The 19,864-nt window shown below is 43.7% G+C and overlaps 2 protein-coding genes across 6 annotated transcripts in view; one reads left to right on the forward strand and one right to left on the reverse strand.

Annotated features, from left to right (window-relative positions):
* Positions 1-19,864, reverse strand: part of LOC144937715 (serine/threonine-protein kinase Nek5-like) — a 97,497-nt gene that overhangs the window by 31,936 nt on the left and 45,697 nt on the right. For 2 of the 5 annotated variants that reach the window (XM_078865162.1, XM_078865156.1), the window contains exon 1: positions 991-1,005. The exons of 1 other annotated variant lie outside the window; for it this stretch is intronic. The gene's annotated coding sequence lies outside the window, so the exon portion shown is untranslated. Of the gene's footprint in view, positions 1-990; positions 1,017-19,864 lie in introns of those variants that run through there. 2 more of the 5 variants (XM_078865157.1, XM_078865160.1) reach the window with 2 other exon arrangements.
* UBL3 (ubiquitin like 3) overlaps positions 1,785-19,864 on the forward strand; it is a 138,078-nt gene continuing 119,998 nt past the window's right edge. Inside the window, exon 1 of the mRNA XM_078865163.1 lies at positions 1,785-2,353. Within this exon, the coding sequence (XP_078721289.1) occupies positions 2,327-2,353 (27 nt within the window). The 5' untranslated portion in view covers positions 1,785-2,326. The remainder of the gene's footprint in view (positions 2,354-19,864) is intronic.

Below are 19,864 nucleotides of genomic sequence, written 5' to 3' on the forward strand. Positions count from 1 at the left end.
TGGTAAAAGAAAACACAACTTCATTAAAGTCACGTAGAAGGAAAATAATATAAATATAAAACAATAAAAATTCTCACGTTTCGACTGCAACACCAGCAATCATCATCAGGTGTGAAATACACAGCAAGAAAATGTTTATTGTTTTATATTTTTATTATTTTATTATGTCCCTTCTACGTGACTTTACCGAAAGAACCAAGAATATGAATCCCTGCAGTCACGAAAGCTTTAAATAAATATATAACTTCATTATTTACAATAGTAATTCTGCGAGACTGACAATGTCCTCAAGCTCGGATCGATATATCGCATCTTCCGGATTATAAGACGCACTTTTCCTTCAGTGCATTTAAAAGAAAAAGTTTCTAAAAGTGTATCAGTAATCAGCTATGTGCGTGTGTCCACATTTGTAGAACTTTAAACAGCGACACCCCGGGCTGGTCCACGTCGCGCGCGTCTTGTAATCCGGGCAACACGAGATAATCTGCTTTACCCTCAATAACGCAGTTGTTATTATTATCAGTTCCTATTCGCAACCTGCACAGTGTGCGTGTGCACTCCGTGTAAGGATGCAATCAGCATGCTGTGTGGATAAACACGGGGACAAACTCAGTGCTATTAACGTGCTCTGTTTAGCATTGCATTCAACATTGACAGTATTGGTTTTCCTAGTGCATTTAGTATACCGCCTTGCTCGCAGCCAATCACGACGGCGTTCGCACTCGCCTCGCGACGGCTGTGACCAATCACGAGCGCGCACATCGGAGATGCATCCTTATACAGGGAACTGAATAAAATACCCCGCCCGTTGTCGTGGCAACAGACGCACAAACAACCCAATCGACGGGAAATTTACAAAGAATATGCGCACACGCCAATCTAAATATTAATTAAGAAATAACACAGGCGCGTGAGTGAGGAAGACGCGAGGATTTTGATGTTTGAGCACACATTTGTCTTGTTAGATATCTATAATGTACTTAGGATTACCTTGCTGGCCGTACCAAGTCCGCCCTGATGAGATGCGGAGTAGGCGCGTGCTGATTGGCTGAGACGCGCGCACAGGCCGAGCTGGGCGACGATACTGATTGGCTGAGACGAGTCGGCGTCGACCAATGGAAAGCCTCGTCTCAAAAAAATGTTAATTAGCCCATGCGAATGCGTTAATCCACTGCTGGATGATGGCCTCCCCCACCCCTGTAATCGATCGTGGGTACTGAACCATTCTGCTCAACTGGAGGGCTGGAAGCCCAAGAAGCGTGAGCACAATACCGTACAACATTGCATTGTGTTGCGTTGCCCTCGCTGAGAAACGTAGCCCGTATAACGCCAATGTTAGTCACCCACCCTTGCCCCATCCGGGCTTATTTTGTTTATATTCTGACATCTGACTAGATAGAACGTAAGGCGGGAGATGTGGTCATAGGTTACAATTTAGTGCGTAATAGTATGGGAATGTCAGTCATTTTCATCAAAAACTTGCAGAAAGTCATCCCTCAAAAACAACCGGAGTTTGTGTGCACGCGCGGCCCTCTGTAATCCAGCAGCTCGGTAAATGACCGCGCTGCGGGGGCCACTGCGTTGGTTGGGCCCCTTCTCATTCTGGGCTGCCCAACCCCCTCGCCGAACTTGTTTGTGTAACTCACGTTCCGGGGCTCCCCCTTCATGGAGCTAGAGCCATTCACGTTCCGCCCCCCCCCACAGAGCTAGAGCCATTCACGTTCCGGCCCCCCCCCCACAGCGCTAGAGCCATTCACGTTCCGGGCCCCGCATTACCCCGAGCACCGCGGACCTGCGCAGGGCAGAGCGCTCCGTGCGAGCGCGCAAAGCGGTCGGGGTTTGAGTCGCTTTCTGCGGAGAGACCCACTCGAGACACATCCCGCGCCTATCGCTGATATTACCGCAGCTGGAGTCCCTTCGTGACCGGTTTGCCATCGCTATTAAACAAAATCACGCTGTAGTTGTTTAGAGTTCATAGTCTTGAGTTTGTGTGCATTGCAACACGTTAACACGGGGGGGTGGGAGTGTGCATCAGGACATCAGACCGCGTTTGGTGGCTCCGAGTCTTGATAAGATAATGTTCACACTTTGGATGTAGGCTTCCATTGGTATAAGTAGCGTGCATCTGTCAAAGACAAGAGTTGCATGAGCGTGGCTGACCGGACTCTGCAGTGCATCGGGGTTTAAAGGGACAGATTCTCCTGCAGTTCATCAGCGGGAGCAGTCGGCGCTGTGCAGCCTGTAGCGGGCAAGGGGCTTCATCCCGGCGGAGTGGACTCCTCCTGATCCCTTCTCTTGCTGCTGCTGCTGCGGGACTCATCCAGACATGCCTGTGGCAGTGCCCCCAGACAAGGTAAGATCGCTACGATGAGCCAGCCGTGTGTCAGTCTGGCTTGGGCTCTATCCCATAACATGGCTGAGTTGGTGTTGCCTCGGGTCTCGTTTCAGTAGCCTCGTTCGTCTCGTATCAAATCATGTGGCTGGATGGCCGTCGGTCGTTCGTTTCTCGCGGTGGCAGCGTGTTGAGTAGTAGCGGTCCCCCCCACCTCCCTTTCCCTGGCGACAGACTCCAGCACTACTACACTATATACTACATATATATACTACACTATACACTACACTATACACTACTACACTATACACTACACTATATACTACTATACACTACACTATACACCACACTACACTATACACTACACACTACACTATACACTACACTATACACTACACTATACACTACACTATACACTACACACTACACTATACACTACACTATACACTACACTATACACTACACTATACACCACACTACACTATACACTACACTATACTATACACTACACTATACACTACACTATGCACTACACTATACTATACACTACACTATACACTACAGCAGCATGTTGAGTAGTGGCGTTCCCAGGCCCGCCGAGCGACATCGTCCGGCCAGCGTGGCCCTGGGCCGGCCCCGGGTCTCCCCCCCCCCCCCCCCCCCAGTGGGACGCTGCTGCTGCTGGTAGGGACCCATGGGTTCATAGTCTTGAGTTTGTGGTAGAGTTCCATGGGGAGTCTACCTCACCAGCTGCCCGAACCACCTCAACTGGCTCCTCACGATCCGGAGGAGCAGCGGCTCGACTCTGAGGCCCTTCGGATTACGGAGGTCCTCACCAGAACCATAATTTCGCCCCCCTCTCTAAACCGAGAGCTTTGTTCGAGAACTTAGCGCCCGCTTCACTACCACGGGATGAGATCCCAAAGTACGTAAACATCTCCGCTAAGGGCAGCTGTTCCCCCCTGACCTGGAGAGCACACTCCACCGTCTCACGGGAGTGAACCACGACCTCAGATTTCGAGGTGCTGATCCTCAGCCCAGCCGCTTCACGCTCGGCATCAAACCGTTCGAGTGCCCGCTGAGATCACAGACTGACGAGACAAAGAGGACAACGTCGTCTGCAAAAAGCAGCGACGCCACCTCCATGCCACCGTCCTGGCTACGATTGTTATTGAGACTCCATACGTCCGTGAGAATCACAAGCAGGAGTGGAGACGAGACGCACCCTTAGCGGAGTCCAACACGGGCCACCAAGCGTACTGACACAGCTCTCACGCCGGGAATAGAGAGGATGGCGCACACAAGCGCCACCAGCACACCAGCACATCGTACTCCCGCAGCACCTAGGACATCAATCGTGATGAGTCGTTACTTCTGTCATTGTTGTTGTATTTTGTAACCATTAACGAGTGGCTTTTTTTGGACCATTATTTGGCATTGGTAAAGGTGCAGCCCCGCAATTGCTGGCTCGCGCCACTGCTGTCGGACACGTCTCCACTATAAGGAGTTTGAGAGAGCTCCTCCTCCATAGGGTAATTGACGTGCTCGAACACGCTACCCAGACCGTTGTGTACCCACACTTTACCCCACCATACGCGACCCGCTGAACTGTGGTGCACCCATTTTAACTGCTGGGTGGACAGGCGGGGGATTTTTGTGAATGTGCATTGTTTAACCTGCCGCAACGGGAGAACGAACCAGCTACTTCAGGATTATACGTTACGTGTACTGATCATTGCACCACGGCGGCATCCCCATGATCGCATAAGGTCCTTAATTTAATCATCTCAAATGTATCATTCAACATCCTATTGTTATTGTGATAGTCTCAATAACAATCGTATCACCATCATCGTCTTGTCTGTCATCTCATAATCTGAATCGGTATGGTGACCTGCGATTTCAATGGTTGAACACAAATCCTGCCACTGCTGTAATGGTACAAGAATGTATTCATTTTCTCCCGTACAGACCGAACTCTAAGATCTGTACAAATCGTATTTGTGCCATCAAGCACAGCCTCGTGTGTATCAGCTGTGGCTCCCAGGCAGGAGTTACTGTCGTCCAGGGAAGATGTGGTGAGGTTTGATTAATGACCTTAATTATGTCACGCAAACCACGGGGAGCAGTTTTGGCTTTTTGTTTCGAATGTTTTTTTTCTAATTACACAAAGGGTAGTGCTATCAAAACACACCGTGTGATCTCGTTATTGAAGATGTCAAATATTCGCTGTGGCTATTTACACGAACGGTGAATTAGAAACTTTTAACGAGTTCATTTTACATTTGGAGCCTCCATCAACAATGCACTGTGTGAAGCAGCAGACTTGTATTTAATTGATTGTGCACGTGTATGTTAATCTGCAGCACCGTAAAGTCACTTGGCTATTAAGCATGATTATCTTTATTTACATAATCCTGCTGGACTTGCAAACGAAGCCCACAAATCTGCCCGTGAATGCACATATTTAAAGCAGCTTTTGGATTCATGACAAATCTATAGCATTTCTGAGATGCGACAGTATTTGTAATAACTGTAATTAAAATACTGTGCTTTTGAGTAATTTCATTCGAGGCTTATTAGAAAATCAGTAATGGGTGATAGGGAGTACTTCATATTAAATATCCATCGGAGACAGATATATCTAATTGAGGCTATAATCAACAGACTGACAAACCAGTTTGGTTCTGCATAATCGAGTGTAATGTCTGGGGTTATGTGCAACATTGGTAGTCTAGTCTAAATTGTAGTGCCTGTAGTGTGGTGCCTCGCGCTAGTTTATAGTGATAGTCGATAGGGCACTGCATTAAAAATATATTGCCGCCTTATTTCCCCAGATCTCTGCTTGGAAGCAGTCCCTAATTGACTTGCCAATGGCATTTGCCTTTGTGAGAGCCATTTATTAACTCCTGAAATGCTGACAGTGTAAAGCTAAGGGGCAAAACTTACCTCTGTGTCATTTTAACAATGAGTCTCATACGTCACAGCCACTGTTTTAAGTGGATTGAGAGCAGGAGCTGTGCGTGGTTTTCATGTATCTGAAATGTAATTGAGAAATGTGCTTAAATGGTGCCCGAGGTGGCTAGGAAAGATAATGTCGGAAGCTTTCTGAGTGCACTGAGCCAGCAATTCACAGACCCTGGATTCAAACCTTAGGTTGACCTCTGGGATGAAAAGGCCTCAATGTTCTGCGAGTGTGGTGGTCTCTGACCAGTCTGCAATGTTTGCACTAAATTTCATAATATATGGCTGTTTGCGCTTCATATAGCTGTACCTAGCCGACATGGTACAATAATAAAACAGTGCTGGAGGTAAATAAATCTAAACTTTATTTTGCAGCAGAAGGACACGTTATGTAGGGAAAATAGCATTAATCTGCGACAGTATTGATTATTGTGGTGGGATGTGTGCCTTGGTATCTCCATCCTGGGCCAGTCTTTTCCAGGTTCCATCACCGTTACCCTCACAATGGGACGGAGCTGCTGCCCTCTAACAAATGCCATGAGTGGACTGGCAGATATAAATTAAAATACTGTACTTACCAAATGTGGTCAATCAATGAGAAAGTGGCTTTTTTTACAGTAATTGCATTTAATATGTAAATGTTTAAAACTTCAACGTAAATATTAACTTCTAAAATGACAGCGGTCGTAAATTCATCAGAAAACATTGTTTTAAGTCAAAATAGATATTGTATCTCCGTGTTACAGTAAAGCTTTCCAAGTTCAGCAATTTCCTCCATTCACAGACTCGCAAGATATCCATTAATCAATCTAATCATCATAATATACGGAGCACGTCTCTCATTATTGGCAGACAAGAAAAACTGGACTTTAGCGGGGAGGTGGGACACTGTAGTGAGTTTAAAACGACTAGCTTTGAGGGAAGCAATCACAGGGATACTGAATACAGAGGCATCTTGCTAAAATGCTTTCATGCTTCATGGGAACTCTGAAGTCTGTTGCTGAGTCAGCTGAATAAATGTAGTTCTGTTATTGTAGAATAAGTGGTGAGTCACTTTGGGCTCTCATCAATGTTCTCAAATGTTCAATCCTTTCTAGAGCCCTTCCAAAGTATTTGAAGGGTTTTTTTCCTTGAGCGTATGGACATATTTTGAAAAATACCAAAAAGTCATAAAAAAAATCACAAGCAACAGTAATCTTAGAGGTGGCTCAAGCGATACCGCGCACTGTACCACGGTTCTGGACTTGTGCCGCTGACAGACTCGAGGTTTCTCAAGCTGTGCCGTGGATAAGTGGAACTTAAAAGCAGAAACACTTAGGTGGGAAAGAGTTTCTGCATGTTCAAGGCAAGCGTGACTAAGCCCGGTCACAGTGTACCGTGCAGAAACGTCTGCAAACAGGTGCCTCGGCTTAATTTGACTACTCGACTGTGTGGTCTGTAGTGCAGTGGATGTGCTACAGAATGGATCGTGTGTCTCCAGCTGGTCTGGCAGAAGTTTGGTTAAAATATCGGTCTTTTACCCTGTCTGTGTGTTTAGGATAAAACAAAAATTGAATTCCCAGCTCTAGAAATCTGTCATTCTCTTATGTGTGTGTTTAATTTTTTGTATCAATACATGAATTCAAAATTGAGTGGTAATATTGACAGGTCTTTCCGAAAAGGCTTGTAATGTGTTTTTCTACAATATTTATTGGTAAGAGCCGTTATTTTTCCTTATGCTTATTTTAGCTTTACTGGCTGATGTACACAGCATCGATAGTAATAGTAGAATGGGAACTCCAGCAATAGACCGCATTATCAACAGTAATAAAACAGTACTAGTGTCTACAATCATACAATAATTATTTGCTTCTCAAAAGTGAACCTTAATAGTTAATGACAGATGTTTGCTGTCAGGGAAAACACCACGCAGCCATGTCAAGGTAATACAAGATGAACTAAGGAAAATCATGTGAGCTACCATATCAAAGGGAAAAATAAATATTGTTTGAAAAATGTAAACCCCTGTACTGGCTCCATTTGAGGTTTTCCCCACGTTATCTCCGAGGGAGCTAATTACACAGAAATTGTTTAAATAAATGATAATGCACCGCAGCCAATAGGCTTACACCCGCCCAACTTGACGGACTGTGCACATTATACGTAATTTAAGCAGCTACACTTGGGTTGCAAGATATTTTAAAATTTCATTTTTTGAATTATCTTTTTTATTATGTGGCACTTGCACGGACACAACTGCGAGGGGAACCCTGCGTGAATCTGCAGCGCCCTGCCCTATTTTAGTGCCCTGACCTTTCTTCTCGGTGTCATGACCTTTCTGCAGCCCTCTGCCATTGATATTGCCAGTTGCTATGCTACCTTTGTTACTCATTGTTCCCCTCTGTGTTCCGGTCTCTTCCTCCACGTGTATGTCTCCTGTTTTGTGGTGTTACACACTGCGCTATGAAATAGATCTTCGTGCAGCTCTGTCAGATAGATCATAGAAATGGCAGATGTTGTAGCCATTTGCCTTCAGCATCACATGAGGGCCATTTATTTTTAAAAGACCCAATTGGTCATGTTGGCTGTATCCTAGGAGCTTTACGTTTCCCGACATTTCAAGGGCACACTCTAAAAGAATAATGTCAGAGGGTCAAAATCAGGAGCACTCCCAATGACATAAACACTGCATGGAACTCAGGCTGACAATGGAACAGGGCGGCGATGCAAACTGCAGTGGGGAGGGGGCATCGTGAAGGTCACGTGAGCAAAACTGTCTTGAACGACAAACAGATGAAGCTCTCCCGGCTGAAGCGTTTTACCTCGTGCAGTGGCCTTGTGAACCCTGAAACTCGCTGTTGTCCTCATGAAGCCGAATATCAGTTTTATGGAGATGTCTGTGATCAGGGTTATTAATGTACGTTCATGTGGCTTCCATTCTCTTTGTTGTTGTGAAGAGCTCTGTTGCATCACAATATTTTGCAACTTCGGTTCAATTCCTGGACTTGTGCTATATCTATGACAAGGGGTATCTGAGCTTGCCTGAGGTCTGTCTCTCTTAGGGTGCCTGAGGTCTGTCTCTCTTAGGGTATCTGAGCTTGCCTGAGGTCTGTCTCTCTTAGGGTATCTGAGCTTGCCTGAGGTCTGTCTCTCTTAGGGTATCTGAGCTTGCCTGACGTCTGTCTCTCTTAGGGTATCTGAGCTTGCCTGACGTCTGTCTCTCTGAGGGTATCTGAGCTTGCCTGAGGTCTGTCTCTCTTAGGGCATCTGAGCTTGCCTGAGGTCTGTCTCCCTTAGGGTATCTGAGCTTGCCTGAGGTCTATCTCTCTTAGGGTATCTGAGCTTGCCTGAGGTCTGTCTCTCTTAGGGTATCTGAGCTTGCCTGAGGTCTGTCTCTCTTAGGGTATCTGAGCTTGCCTGATGTCTGTCTCTCCTAGGGTATCTGAGCTTGCCTGAGGTCTGTCTCTCTTAGGGTATCTGAGCTTGCCTGAGGTCTGTCTCCCTTAGGGTATCTGAGCTTGCCTGAGGTCTGTCTCTCTTAGGGTATCTGAGCTTGCCTGAGGTCTGTCTCTCTTAGGGTATCTGCGCTTGCCTGAGGTCTGTCTCCCTTAGGGTATCTGAGCTTGCCTGAGGTCTGTCTCTCTTAGGGTATCTGAGCTTGCCTGAGGTCTGTCTCTCTTAGGGTATCTGAGCTTGCCTGAGGTCTGTCTCTCTTAGGGTATCTGAGCTTGCCTGAGGTCCGTCTCTCTTAGGGTATCTGAGCTTGCCTGAGGTCTGTCTCTCTTAGGGTATCTGAGCTTGCCTGAGGTCTGTCTCTCTTAGGGTATCTGAGCTTGCCTGAGGTCTGTCTCTCTTAGGGTATCTGAGCTTGCCTGAGGTCTGTCTCTCTTAGGGTATCTGAGCTTGCCCTGAGGTCTGTCTCTCTTAGGGTATCTGAGCTTGCCTGAGGTCTGTCTCTCTTAGGGTATCTGAGCTTGCCCTGAGGTCTGTCTCTCTTAGGGTATCTGAGCTTGCCTGAGGTCTGTCTCTCTTAGGGTATCTGAGCTTGCCTGAGGTCTGTCTCCCTTAGGGTATCTGAGCTTGCCTGAGGTCTGTCTCCCTTTGGGTATCTGAGCTTGCCTGAGGTCCGTCTCTCTCTTAGGTAAACTTGACCTTCAGTGAGCACCGACCGCAGCCAGTCGCTCAGTCCTCGCACGATTGTCCCCATCATTTGCCGTGAGAGCCTTAATAGGTGTTCGCTAACATCACTCGTCCTTAACAGTCTCCAGTCTTTATAATCGTATGTATCATAATAGTTTGGGGGTAAAAATGCTTTCATTTCATACCACACAAATAAGTAATGTTTTATATATTTTTAAATATATATGCAGCTTATACGACATGCATTCACCATGTACTGTACATTTAATAGATCATTTAATTTAACTACTTCATAATTACATTATTGTTGACCATCAGAAGAGGAGATACTGTCTACCAGAAGTTGTTGTATGTGTGTTGAACTTCTTTTGCACTGTACGTAGTAGACAACCGTGCTAATCGAAGGTGCGGGGGAAGGACGACACTCTAAAGACAGAGTTGTTATAAAGTCATTCGTTTTTTAATGGTAACAGTACAGATTGGCTTTAGTGTTCTTGTGCGAAAGTTAAGAAGTGAGCTCATGTTTCCATGGAAAGCTGTTCTATTAATTAACACGTTCCGAGTGATGATATGCAGTTAGTCACACCTAGAGCAACTACATGGTAATAATGTATTGCAGTAGCATCTTTCGCCTTTGTAACTGTTATTTACAACCACTTGTGAGAAGAACGCACCTGGGAGTTTAGTAATAAAATAATTATCAATCGCACATGATATTAAAAATGTCATAGTACCAATTAACATTGGCATCACAGCAGAAATGTGTGTAATTAATAATCATAACAGCATAGCAAACGTGTGTAATCGGCTTAAGGAACATTATCAAGTGTGTCATTGATTTAGTCGTACAATCATGTGAATGTTTAGTTGGCCAACATTAGCTCTTGTTATGGAATAAAGCTATCATCCATCCATCTCCATCGGCTTGTCTGACTTCGGGGTCGTTGGGATGCCGGGCTGGCAGCTCTGGTGGTGCTCTCCCTCCACCTTGCCCGCTCCTCACCCTCACCGATCGGCTTGCTGTGGTTCGAGCTCACCCACACGGCACTGTTCTGTTGGGTGCCCTCCCCTCATTCTCGTCCCCCAGTTGGCACCCCCCTTGTTGGTGCCACTGCGTGCTGAGGAGTTCAGCTTGCTGGATCTATCGATGTGCCCGCGAAAAAACACGTTTCTTTTTTGTTTAATTGAGCCACAGCTATTATTTGTTTTGCTGTCCTGATTTGGTGGTAATTGTGCCCCATATATATGAATTAGTTAAGTGTGCTGGGCATGGATTCGTTCCAGCTTTAAGAAGCATTTTCTTTTAAATGCATTTATTCTTATTTCATCTTCACCTGACAGAGTTCATGTTTCCAATCCAAACAAATACAACTGATTTCACTAATCTCTATACGCATGTTGATATGTTAAACACCTTTCTTTTCTATATGGTGAACATAGACGCAATGACTGTGGTTGCTGTTGCAATCCTGGTCTTTACTTCTCGATTGCTCCAATGTATTGCAAGCAGCTGACTACTTATATTTATGCGAATTTCCATACGGTTATTAGAAATTCCCATCACCATACAATTTCTATTCTTATTACTAACTTCTATCCCATATGGTCCTGGAATTTTATAGTTTTGTAGGATCATATAGGTATTCCGTTCCAAAGATATATCATCAATGTCACCCTCATGCAAAACCCTGTCAAAGGCTTTTCCTGATGTGTAAGCAATTGTGGTAGAATGTTTTTTTATGTTCTGCAAATTTGCAGATGAAAAATTGGCTCCTTCCCTTTCTAAGGCCAGCCTGTTCTACTCGTATAAGGTCCGCTTGCGGCTTTAGTCTGGTAATAGGGACTGAGTATGAACTTGCTCGATTGATTTATGACGCTAATTGTTCTGGAATTTTGTATGTCCTCTCCTTAAAATATCTTGTTTCTGGAAGTGGGATTAATGACAGAACAGGTCTATTCGGACGGCTATCTTTCTGTCTGCCAGATCTGGTTTTTCATATCCTGTAGGTGTGTATGCATCTATTATTTGTTCTCCTTGTTTCAGGAGTTCTGCAGGTATATTATCAATGCCACCTGCTTTTCCTCTTTAGAGGTGTTTAACTGCCTCTTCTACCTCTTCTTTTGTTATGGGTGGGTGATCGTCAACAGAGCTGGGACGTTTGTTTGATTAGGTTAAACATTCAACAAAAAGTTTTAATCGACTACTTTTTTCGTGGTAGATTGCTCGAGTCCCTTGACATCCTGTCTCCTGAAGGCAGGAACCCCCTTACAAGCCACTCCCAATGCCCTGCCTATCACCTCCTCCTGTGCGGTGGCGCGCACTCAGATGAAACTTATCATCGAACAGTTTTTTGTGTTGTCTGATTAGCTGAGTAATCGAACCAATACTCCTCTGAGTAATTACTCACTGAAATTGTCCATAGCCCACCTGTGAGTGTCATCTGTTTGCACTTCTGGTTTTCGGAGTGATGTAAGCACACCAGGATTAGTATTGATTTGCTCCTTCCTTTCCTGAGAGTTATAACTTCAGTAAGTGTGTTTTTGTTCATCGTTTGTAACCTCTATCCTTGACTAGATATTATTTGTTAGTTCTGTAGCATTTGTTTGAAATCAGATCTGTGTTTTTTCTTAATGTTTAGTTTTTGCTTTGTTCTTGTGGACCTCAGTATTTGTTGTTATTGTCCTTTAACTTATATAATTAATGTGTTCGTCTCTTTCTTTCATCAAACTCTGGTTTGAATTCAAATCTCATTTATATTGGAATAGTACAAGACAACCGATGCGGCTCAATTAAGTTTGTTGGTCTAATAAATGCGAAATATTGAGTAAGGCAAAGGTGAATTTCCAGGGTTCATTAATAATGATGGACTTGTACAGACACTAATGTGTTCATTGTAGTTAATTGAATGATTGATAGTATTTCATACAATTCGAATTAGCTTTATTGGCCTCACCTGAAGAGTGTGGGCTCCCTAGTGGTGGAATAAGACCTAAACTCTGCATTATATATGAGAACAAGGAGCCCCGGAGGAATGCATTATTGCTATGCTATTGCGTCGCAAATTAAATGCACAAATACCTAAGGTAGATTTTGTCATGTAAATATAATAATGTATTGTACAGCTGGCTAACATAAATATGGATATGGTCTAGGTTTAACAGCAAAAAACTTATTCATATATGAATTAAATACACTTTAAAAAAAAAAAATAAAATGTGCTTAGTCACTGGTGGTGACCGGCACAATGAACGTTTTGTCTCACTGTTCCTCTCGTCCACATCGTCAAGGTGCCCTCCTGATCAAATGAGAGGCCCAAAGCCAGTGCTATGAATTCCACATTTGCACGGTCAGGGCCAGTCTCTTCATACAATAATATATACAGTCTGTTCTCACTTTATAGACCTTCGATGGATGATGGGCTGAATGAACCCACGACCAATATGTCCACCCTCAACATGAGTTTGAGTCGCATGGCCCAACAATGGCACCACCCGGCACAGGTATCCATTCTACTTTACAATTGCAATTTGGATTAAAATAGCATCCAAATACAATTGTATCTTAGGGTTTTAAGTGATGATGTTAAATTGGAAACAATTAAATGTAATCACACAAGTCACATCATTCAGGTGAACATGTCATAATTCATGGACAAAAAGGAATAATCAAGCAGTATCCTAATAAATAAATATATAATTCGCTCACGATCAGATGACACAAAAAAAATAATTTTACGTAGAAAAAAAGACTGCCATGCATAGGGAAAGGAAAAGAGGAAGCTATTGAGATGGTGGAGGAAAGGAGTGAAGGTTGATGGGGGCTTCAAGAGAAGGGTTGCTGGAGTGCAGCAGCGTGCATGAAGGGGGGGGGGGGAATAGAGGAAGGTGAGTGGGGAGAGGTATGCAGGAGAGTGAGTCTGGAGATGATCTTAAATATTCTCAGTGCAATTTCAAAATGTGTCCACGGTTGGTTTGGAAGCCAGTGGAGGGAATTGAGCACTGCATTGGTGTGATGTGGTCACATTTCCATGTATGTATGTTGAATTTTTTCGCACCGACAAGAAACTTAACACACAAAAAGCAGTTCTGAATAAATACATTTTGAATCTAGATGATTTAAAAGTGCATAGCTCCAGTGGCCTACTAATATCGGAAGGAAGAGCGTTTCAGGTGGCCACAGAAGCGCATTTGAAAGCACGCAATGCAGTGACTTTCCTTGTTTGATGGCAAGGGTGCGGATATAAAGTCTGGCAGTGGTATTTTGGATCATCTGCAGACAATTATCTGAGCGCTGGTACAATAGGTGAGGACATGTGTCCACCATTACACACATCACATATCATGGTGGGCAATGCCTCGAGCTTCATTTAAATATCGGACATGCACAGTTATCTCGGGGACTGATGAAGCTATTGATAATATATTGTTTGTGCCGGTGCGGTGGTAACGTGGCGTTTGGCTTGGGAAGGTTGTGTTTCGAGAAGTGGTGCCCATCAGGGCTTGAGGCAACAAAAAAAGCTGCAACCTACTGCTTCTTGGCAATTGGGGTGCTATTTGAGATGCAATGTGCAGCCTGCGAGATAGTGATATTGGTAAAGAAGAAGTTGTCATATGCTTTCACACTATATTTTACAGGCTTGGTTATCTGCAGTGCGCTATGGCTTCTATTCGTGCTAATCTTCCATATATAGTTCTGTATGCACACGGAGTAAAACAGCGCCGGCCATGTGCTGCTGTGGTGAGAGTCCGGCTCGCAAGGGTGCGAGTTCAATCTGTAAATGGAGGTTAGTTCCGAAATTCCTCTCTTTGACATCAACACAGCAGTATGTGTGAAGTGATTTACCACCCTCCACTCACGCAATTTTACGAATTGTAACAAGCCGGAGTTATGATTCAAGTTATTCACATTTTTTTCGGTCAAATTTTTTACCATCTTGTTTTGCATTTTTCTTAGTTTTGTTATCTCTTATACAGGGTGTCTAAGTATGAAAGAGATTGGTAGTTTAGGGTGTCTAAATGAAAGATAATTGTATCCTATATGTAACATAATCATATACTCGAATTCGGATAAAGCATATATGATTGACTATTAAACTCACAATTAAATACTTGTATTGTTAGCATAAAACATAATTTCAATCAATGTATAGTTACATATATGAATAAAATAGTAAATAAAAAATAAGAAATGTAACTTACAGCCCTTTGTTAAGCGACTGCTGGATGAAGGCCTCCCTATGCCATGCGAGTCATGGGGGTTGTTTCACCATACTTCTCTACTGTTCAGCTATAACTTCCAACTGATGTTAGCCATGGCTGGAAATCAAACCTAAACCATTTGGTTTATAGCAGAATGTACTAACCACTGCACCATTGCTCCGTGCCATTAATAATAATAATTTATATCTCTTTGTAATTCCATTCCTGGGACACTAATGCTAATTATACCCCTTATTATTATTCGGGAAGTTATTTTTGATCCCCTGTGTTTTTGTCCAGGTTCCCACATTGGGGTGTAGTTGGGTCAATTCCGTTATTGTGATCTTGGCACATTGGAGAGAAATGCCATGTATATGACAGGATAACAATCAACGCTGTACATGAAAAGATTTCAGAATCCATTATTTTGTACTGGCCACCAGCAGGTTTGACAATTTCACAAATCTGCATGGCCCACCAACATTTGCCTCTAAAGCACTGGCTTCAAAGGCGTTTGCCTTTATGCCAGACAAGCGTGTACCAACTTGTCGTGGGCAAGTCAACAGTGGTTGTCCTATGGAGTGATAGACCCCTGCCATAGGAATGTGGAATTTTAACCATTGGCTCAAGACTATAAACTGTGTGTATACACACTGAGTGTAATACAAGTACAGTATTACCCTCGGCTGAGTATACAGGGTCGTTTGACAAATTTTACAGAGAAAATTATTAATAAACACTTGAGATGCAACGGTGTATAATCAACATCAGTGGCAGCAGCAGCAATCAACAATCCACTGCTGCACGAATCTTCTCAGTGATGCAGTAATCCCATGTCCACATATCTGAATCATATGCCATAGCGGGAAGTACGCATTCTTTATGACAGATACTTCCAATGACAGTTGCATGGAGGAAAGCATCACATAATATAATCCAGGCACATGAATAATTAATATATATTTATTTTTTTATATAGATGTCTCATTCTTTCAACCACCTGCACTGGCCAATTTGGTGAAGTATGGTAAAATAACTCTTCCCCTGGACTTGCAGGCTCTTGGGAAGCCCTCATCCAGCGGTGAATTGATTAAAGGGCTGTTCATTTAAATATAGATGTCCACACTTCTGAATATAGTACTCCACAGCATTAATTCCATTCTGCCAATTCGTCGACTGATGAGGATTATTGTCAGCTGAATGGGTTTTACTTTTGTATATTTCCTGTGCGATTACATTAAACACCGCGACGACAATCACCCAACAAACCCTCAACTTCCAAAGCTCTCTCCAAATCCCACACGATGCAAAATTAATTAGTATTTATACCGAACATTCTATTGTACCAAAAACACCTCTTGCATAATAGTGCATGTGCTTAATCTGAATGCCATTTCGCGGGATTGCTGCTTTGATATGATTTACAGCTCGGAACTAAATTCAAATCCTGCAGATTGTATCATCCGTAAAGGCAAACTACCGCGTAAAAATACGTTTTTTTATATTTGCAACAACGGATAAATTATAAATGCAAAGTGTGCTGTTAGCTGCAATGCACATAAAAACGTGCATACACAGTGGGACAATGTGAGTTTAGTTTAATAGGGACTAAGGTTTTCCAATGCGTGTCTAGTGTAACAGTTTGAACTTTCAACGAAGGTTAATGCTCGGCCACGAAATTGCAGCGTTCATTTTCTTGGAAAACCCATTTTATATTTGGGTTCAGATGGTGTCGGGAAGCGTTTGGGAGCTTAATGCTGTAATTTACAGATCAGAGATTGTTTTTCTCTGCTGAGAAAATATATTATGGTTGATTTAAAATGTGAAAAAAGCATTGGGGAAACTAAGCGACATGTCTCGGACCGTGTTCGTGAACATAAGGCAGATCTGAAACACGGTAGCACCAATACCTTGGCCGTGGCTGATCATTGTTTCAATGCGGTGGGCTCACACGAAATGTATTTCTCTAATACGAAGGTACTTTGCAAACCCACTGGCTATCAACAAAGATTTGTTCATGAAGCCATCCATAAATACAGACACAGACAATTTCAACCGAGAGGATGGGTACAAACTGAGCAATCATTGGCAGGACGTTATCAACCAGTTTAAGTCATAACTGGCTGTGATGTTCCCATCCTGCCACCTTCCGAAGTTAGTTGTTCATTAAGAGGTTCACACTAACACAGCCACTTCGCGCGCCGACCTAGAGGTTGCGGCTCTGCGATCCTCATTAACATGCTAATCTCTCCCATTAACATGCTAATATCTCACATGAACATGCTGATATCTCACATGAACATGCTGATATCTCACATGAACATGCTAATATCTCACATTAACATGCTAATATCTCACATGAACATGCTAATATCTCACATGAACATGCTGATATCTCACATGAACATGCTGATATCTCACATGAACATGCTAATATCTCACATTAACATGCTAATCTCTCACATTAACATGCTAATATCTCACATGAACATGCTAATATCTCACATTAACATGCTAATCTCTCACATTAACATCGCCACCTCAGCTCGCTCGCCGTGGAGGCCGCTCAACGATCTTACATTAACATGCTCATTTTCACCTGGCAGCCCTTTGATTGGTGGAAAACCAACCACCGTCGTGGTTGCTGCCCACCACTTACATTATCATTGGCTGCTGACATTTGGGCTACGCCCATTTGAAACCTTTATAAACAGTTTGCTTTTAGAAGGTAACCCCTTTTTCCTGATGATGACCACTTATGTTGCGATCGAAACGTTGTAGTTTTTTGTTATTTTCTTTGAACCTATCTACGTGACTTTACTGAAAGATTATCATATGATTGATGTATAGCCCACGCAGAATGTGTGCAGTGAGTTTGCTGTCACTTGTCAGATGCGCACGGAATGCACCCAATCTCCTCAGACTTCAGAAGCCAAGCAGGATTGAGCCTGGATGGTGCTCGGGTGGGTGATCACCATGCAGAGCGGGTTGTTGTTGTCGGCTGCTGCAGGGCTACATTGTGGTAGCAGACAGCAGTGCAGGAAAATCAATTATTGTACTGTGCTATGATCCCACATTTATTTATTTCGCCTTCACCAACCCACACTGCCCAGCGTGGTGAAGTATATTCCGTGAAGTATAGTCCGTGAACCCCCACGACCTGCATGGCATGAGGAGGTCCTCATCCAGCAGTGGATTCACAAAAGGGATGTTCGTGTGCATAGAGTGTGCATATGTAACTACTGTATCAGAGACCTACTGACTGACATTTCGCCAAACATAAAATATTCTGACCAAACTCCAGCTGTAGGTGATTGCTTATTACCTTTACACGAGGATTTCAACTGTCTGCCAATTTATATTGTGCCAATGTAAAACACTTGCACAAGGTGTATAAAATATTCCCTGCAAAAAAAACTGCCTTCGCTGACAGAATTGAAAAACAAGAAACACTTTTAAAGTGGTGATGGTTGTTATAAAACATGAAAGGAAACGCATACCACGCTGATTACGAATTCGCTCCCGACGCCTTGCGAGGACTCCTCATTATTGACTCATTTAAATTTGAGCATTCAATATTTATGCTGCCTGGAGCCATCGCGTTGTGAGCCATGCATTAGATTTGTAATGTTGACCCCCGCACGTTTCACGCCGGGAACAAATGCAGGGAGTGCGGAATCTACCAGGGCAAGAGATTTAATCGACCTGTGGTCGGGTTTTCCTCATGACGCTGAGATTAACAATTTGAAACTTTATTGAGGTGAGCCACAGGATCTTTAAAGTCTGCCAAGCAGATGCAACCCCTGTGGAATCCATCTTGTAGACTTGGGTTCTCCGATTACTGATGCGGTGGATTACTCTACCGACTATCGGTTGGATTCCTCAACTGAACGGACAGCACAAAAACATATATTTTTTAAAGGCTCGCATCTCTTCCCACATGTGCTGCTGAATGTGAAGTAATGGGAGGGGCTTAGTCACGTCATCGACGTCAATTACGTCAAGTTGGGCCTGGTTTTTTAGGGGGTTTCTCGTCTTCAGGAGGCAGGATGTGGGAGTGGCCACCATTTTCCAAGTGGCCTGAGTAATTTTGACCACAAAGCCATTGATTACAATGTTTAGTCGAACAACTGAATTGATTGGCTTATCCACCCAGTCTCTTTTGCAGCATTAAAGTCAAGTCAAAGACATTTCCAGCTCAAATGTGAATTGAGGCATTAGTGCTCATCTGCTGTTTACAGCCCTGAGCCCATGGTGGACGATGGGCTGAGTAAACTCCCAATCTGGATATTGAACTTGCGACCATTCTATTAGGAGGTACTCACTCCCACCTCAGTGGTCGGTGAGCTCACCAGCGAGTTGACAGTTTTACTCTGCAAGCTGCTGCTCCGTCGTTTCTGTGGAAATTATCAGGTAGGCAGCTCGCTTTTAGAGAGATCTTAAAAACCAGCGACGATTGGTCTCGGATTATAATGAAATGCATTTCAGATTCTAAAATGACCCGCAACTAAATTGCAAAGCTGTCCCTGGGTAAATACAGATTTCTGGGTCTGCCCTGCAAAATGAATAATGAACCTCCAAGGGCTCGCACATGAATACCGTGCATTAAATGACTATTATTCTTTAATACGATGCAGGGGCACTTAATTGACCTCTGATCCAATAGGGAGAGAATACTTCTTGACCTGAGAACCACCCGATTCATGCAGTGCTCTTCTGAGAGCCGCATACTTTCATGTGCTGGTGACATTCCTTCGCTCAAAAGTTAAGCAGGCTGCACAGCCCTCTCTGCCTTCCATCCCTGCATAACTTCTGCGGTCCAGTGCTCGGGCTACAAGGTCGTGCAACGGCTCCGAGTGGTAAAGATCTGGTCCGTTGGCTTCTGTTGAGTAGACGATTGTGGCACAACCTTTCCTAAATGAAGTGCATTGTTAATACAAGTGCAGTCATATCGCACCGCTAATTAAAATCTGTTGATGTGTGACACGCACTGTTCCGTAGCAGTCTCTCGGCAGAGCCTTGCCCTGCAGGACGTTGGGGTAAGGAGGTCAGAATTATCTATCGTAGGCTAAGTGTTTTTTTTCCTTCTCTCTTACAAGTCTCAACAGGTATTGATGTAGCATTGCAGTCATTATTCAGGTTGTATTTGGATTCTCTTTGTTTCTATCAGCCTTTTTTGAATTTGCGTCTAAATGTAGAGCACAAAAGAGAGTGGTGTTTGTCAGCATCGGTGAGCACTTTTTTTCTTCT

This window comes from Lampetra fluviatilis, chromosome 19, assembly GCF_964198595.1.
Source record: "Lampetra fluviatilis chromosome 19, kcLamFluv1.1, whole genome shotgun sequence".
Taxonomy (NCBI): Eukaryota; Metazoa; Chordata; class Hyperoartia; order Petromyzontiformes; family Petromyzontidae; genus Lampetra; species Lampetra fluviatilis.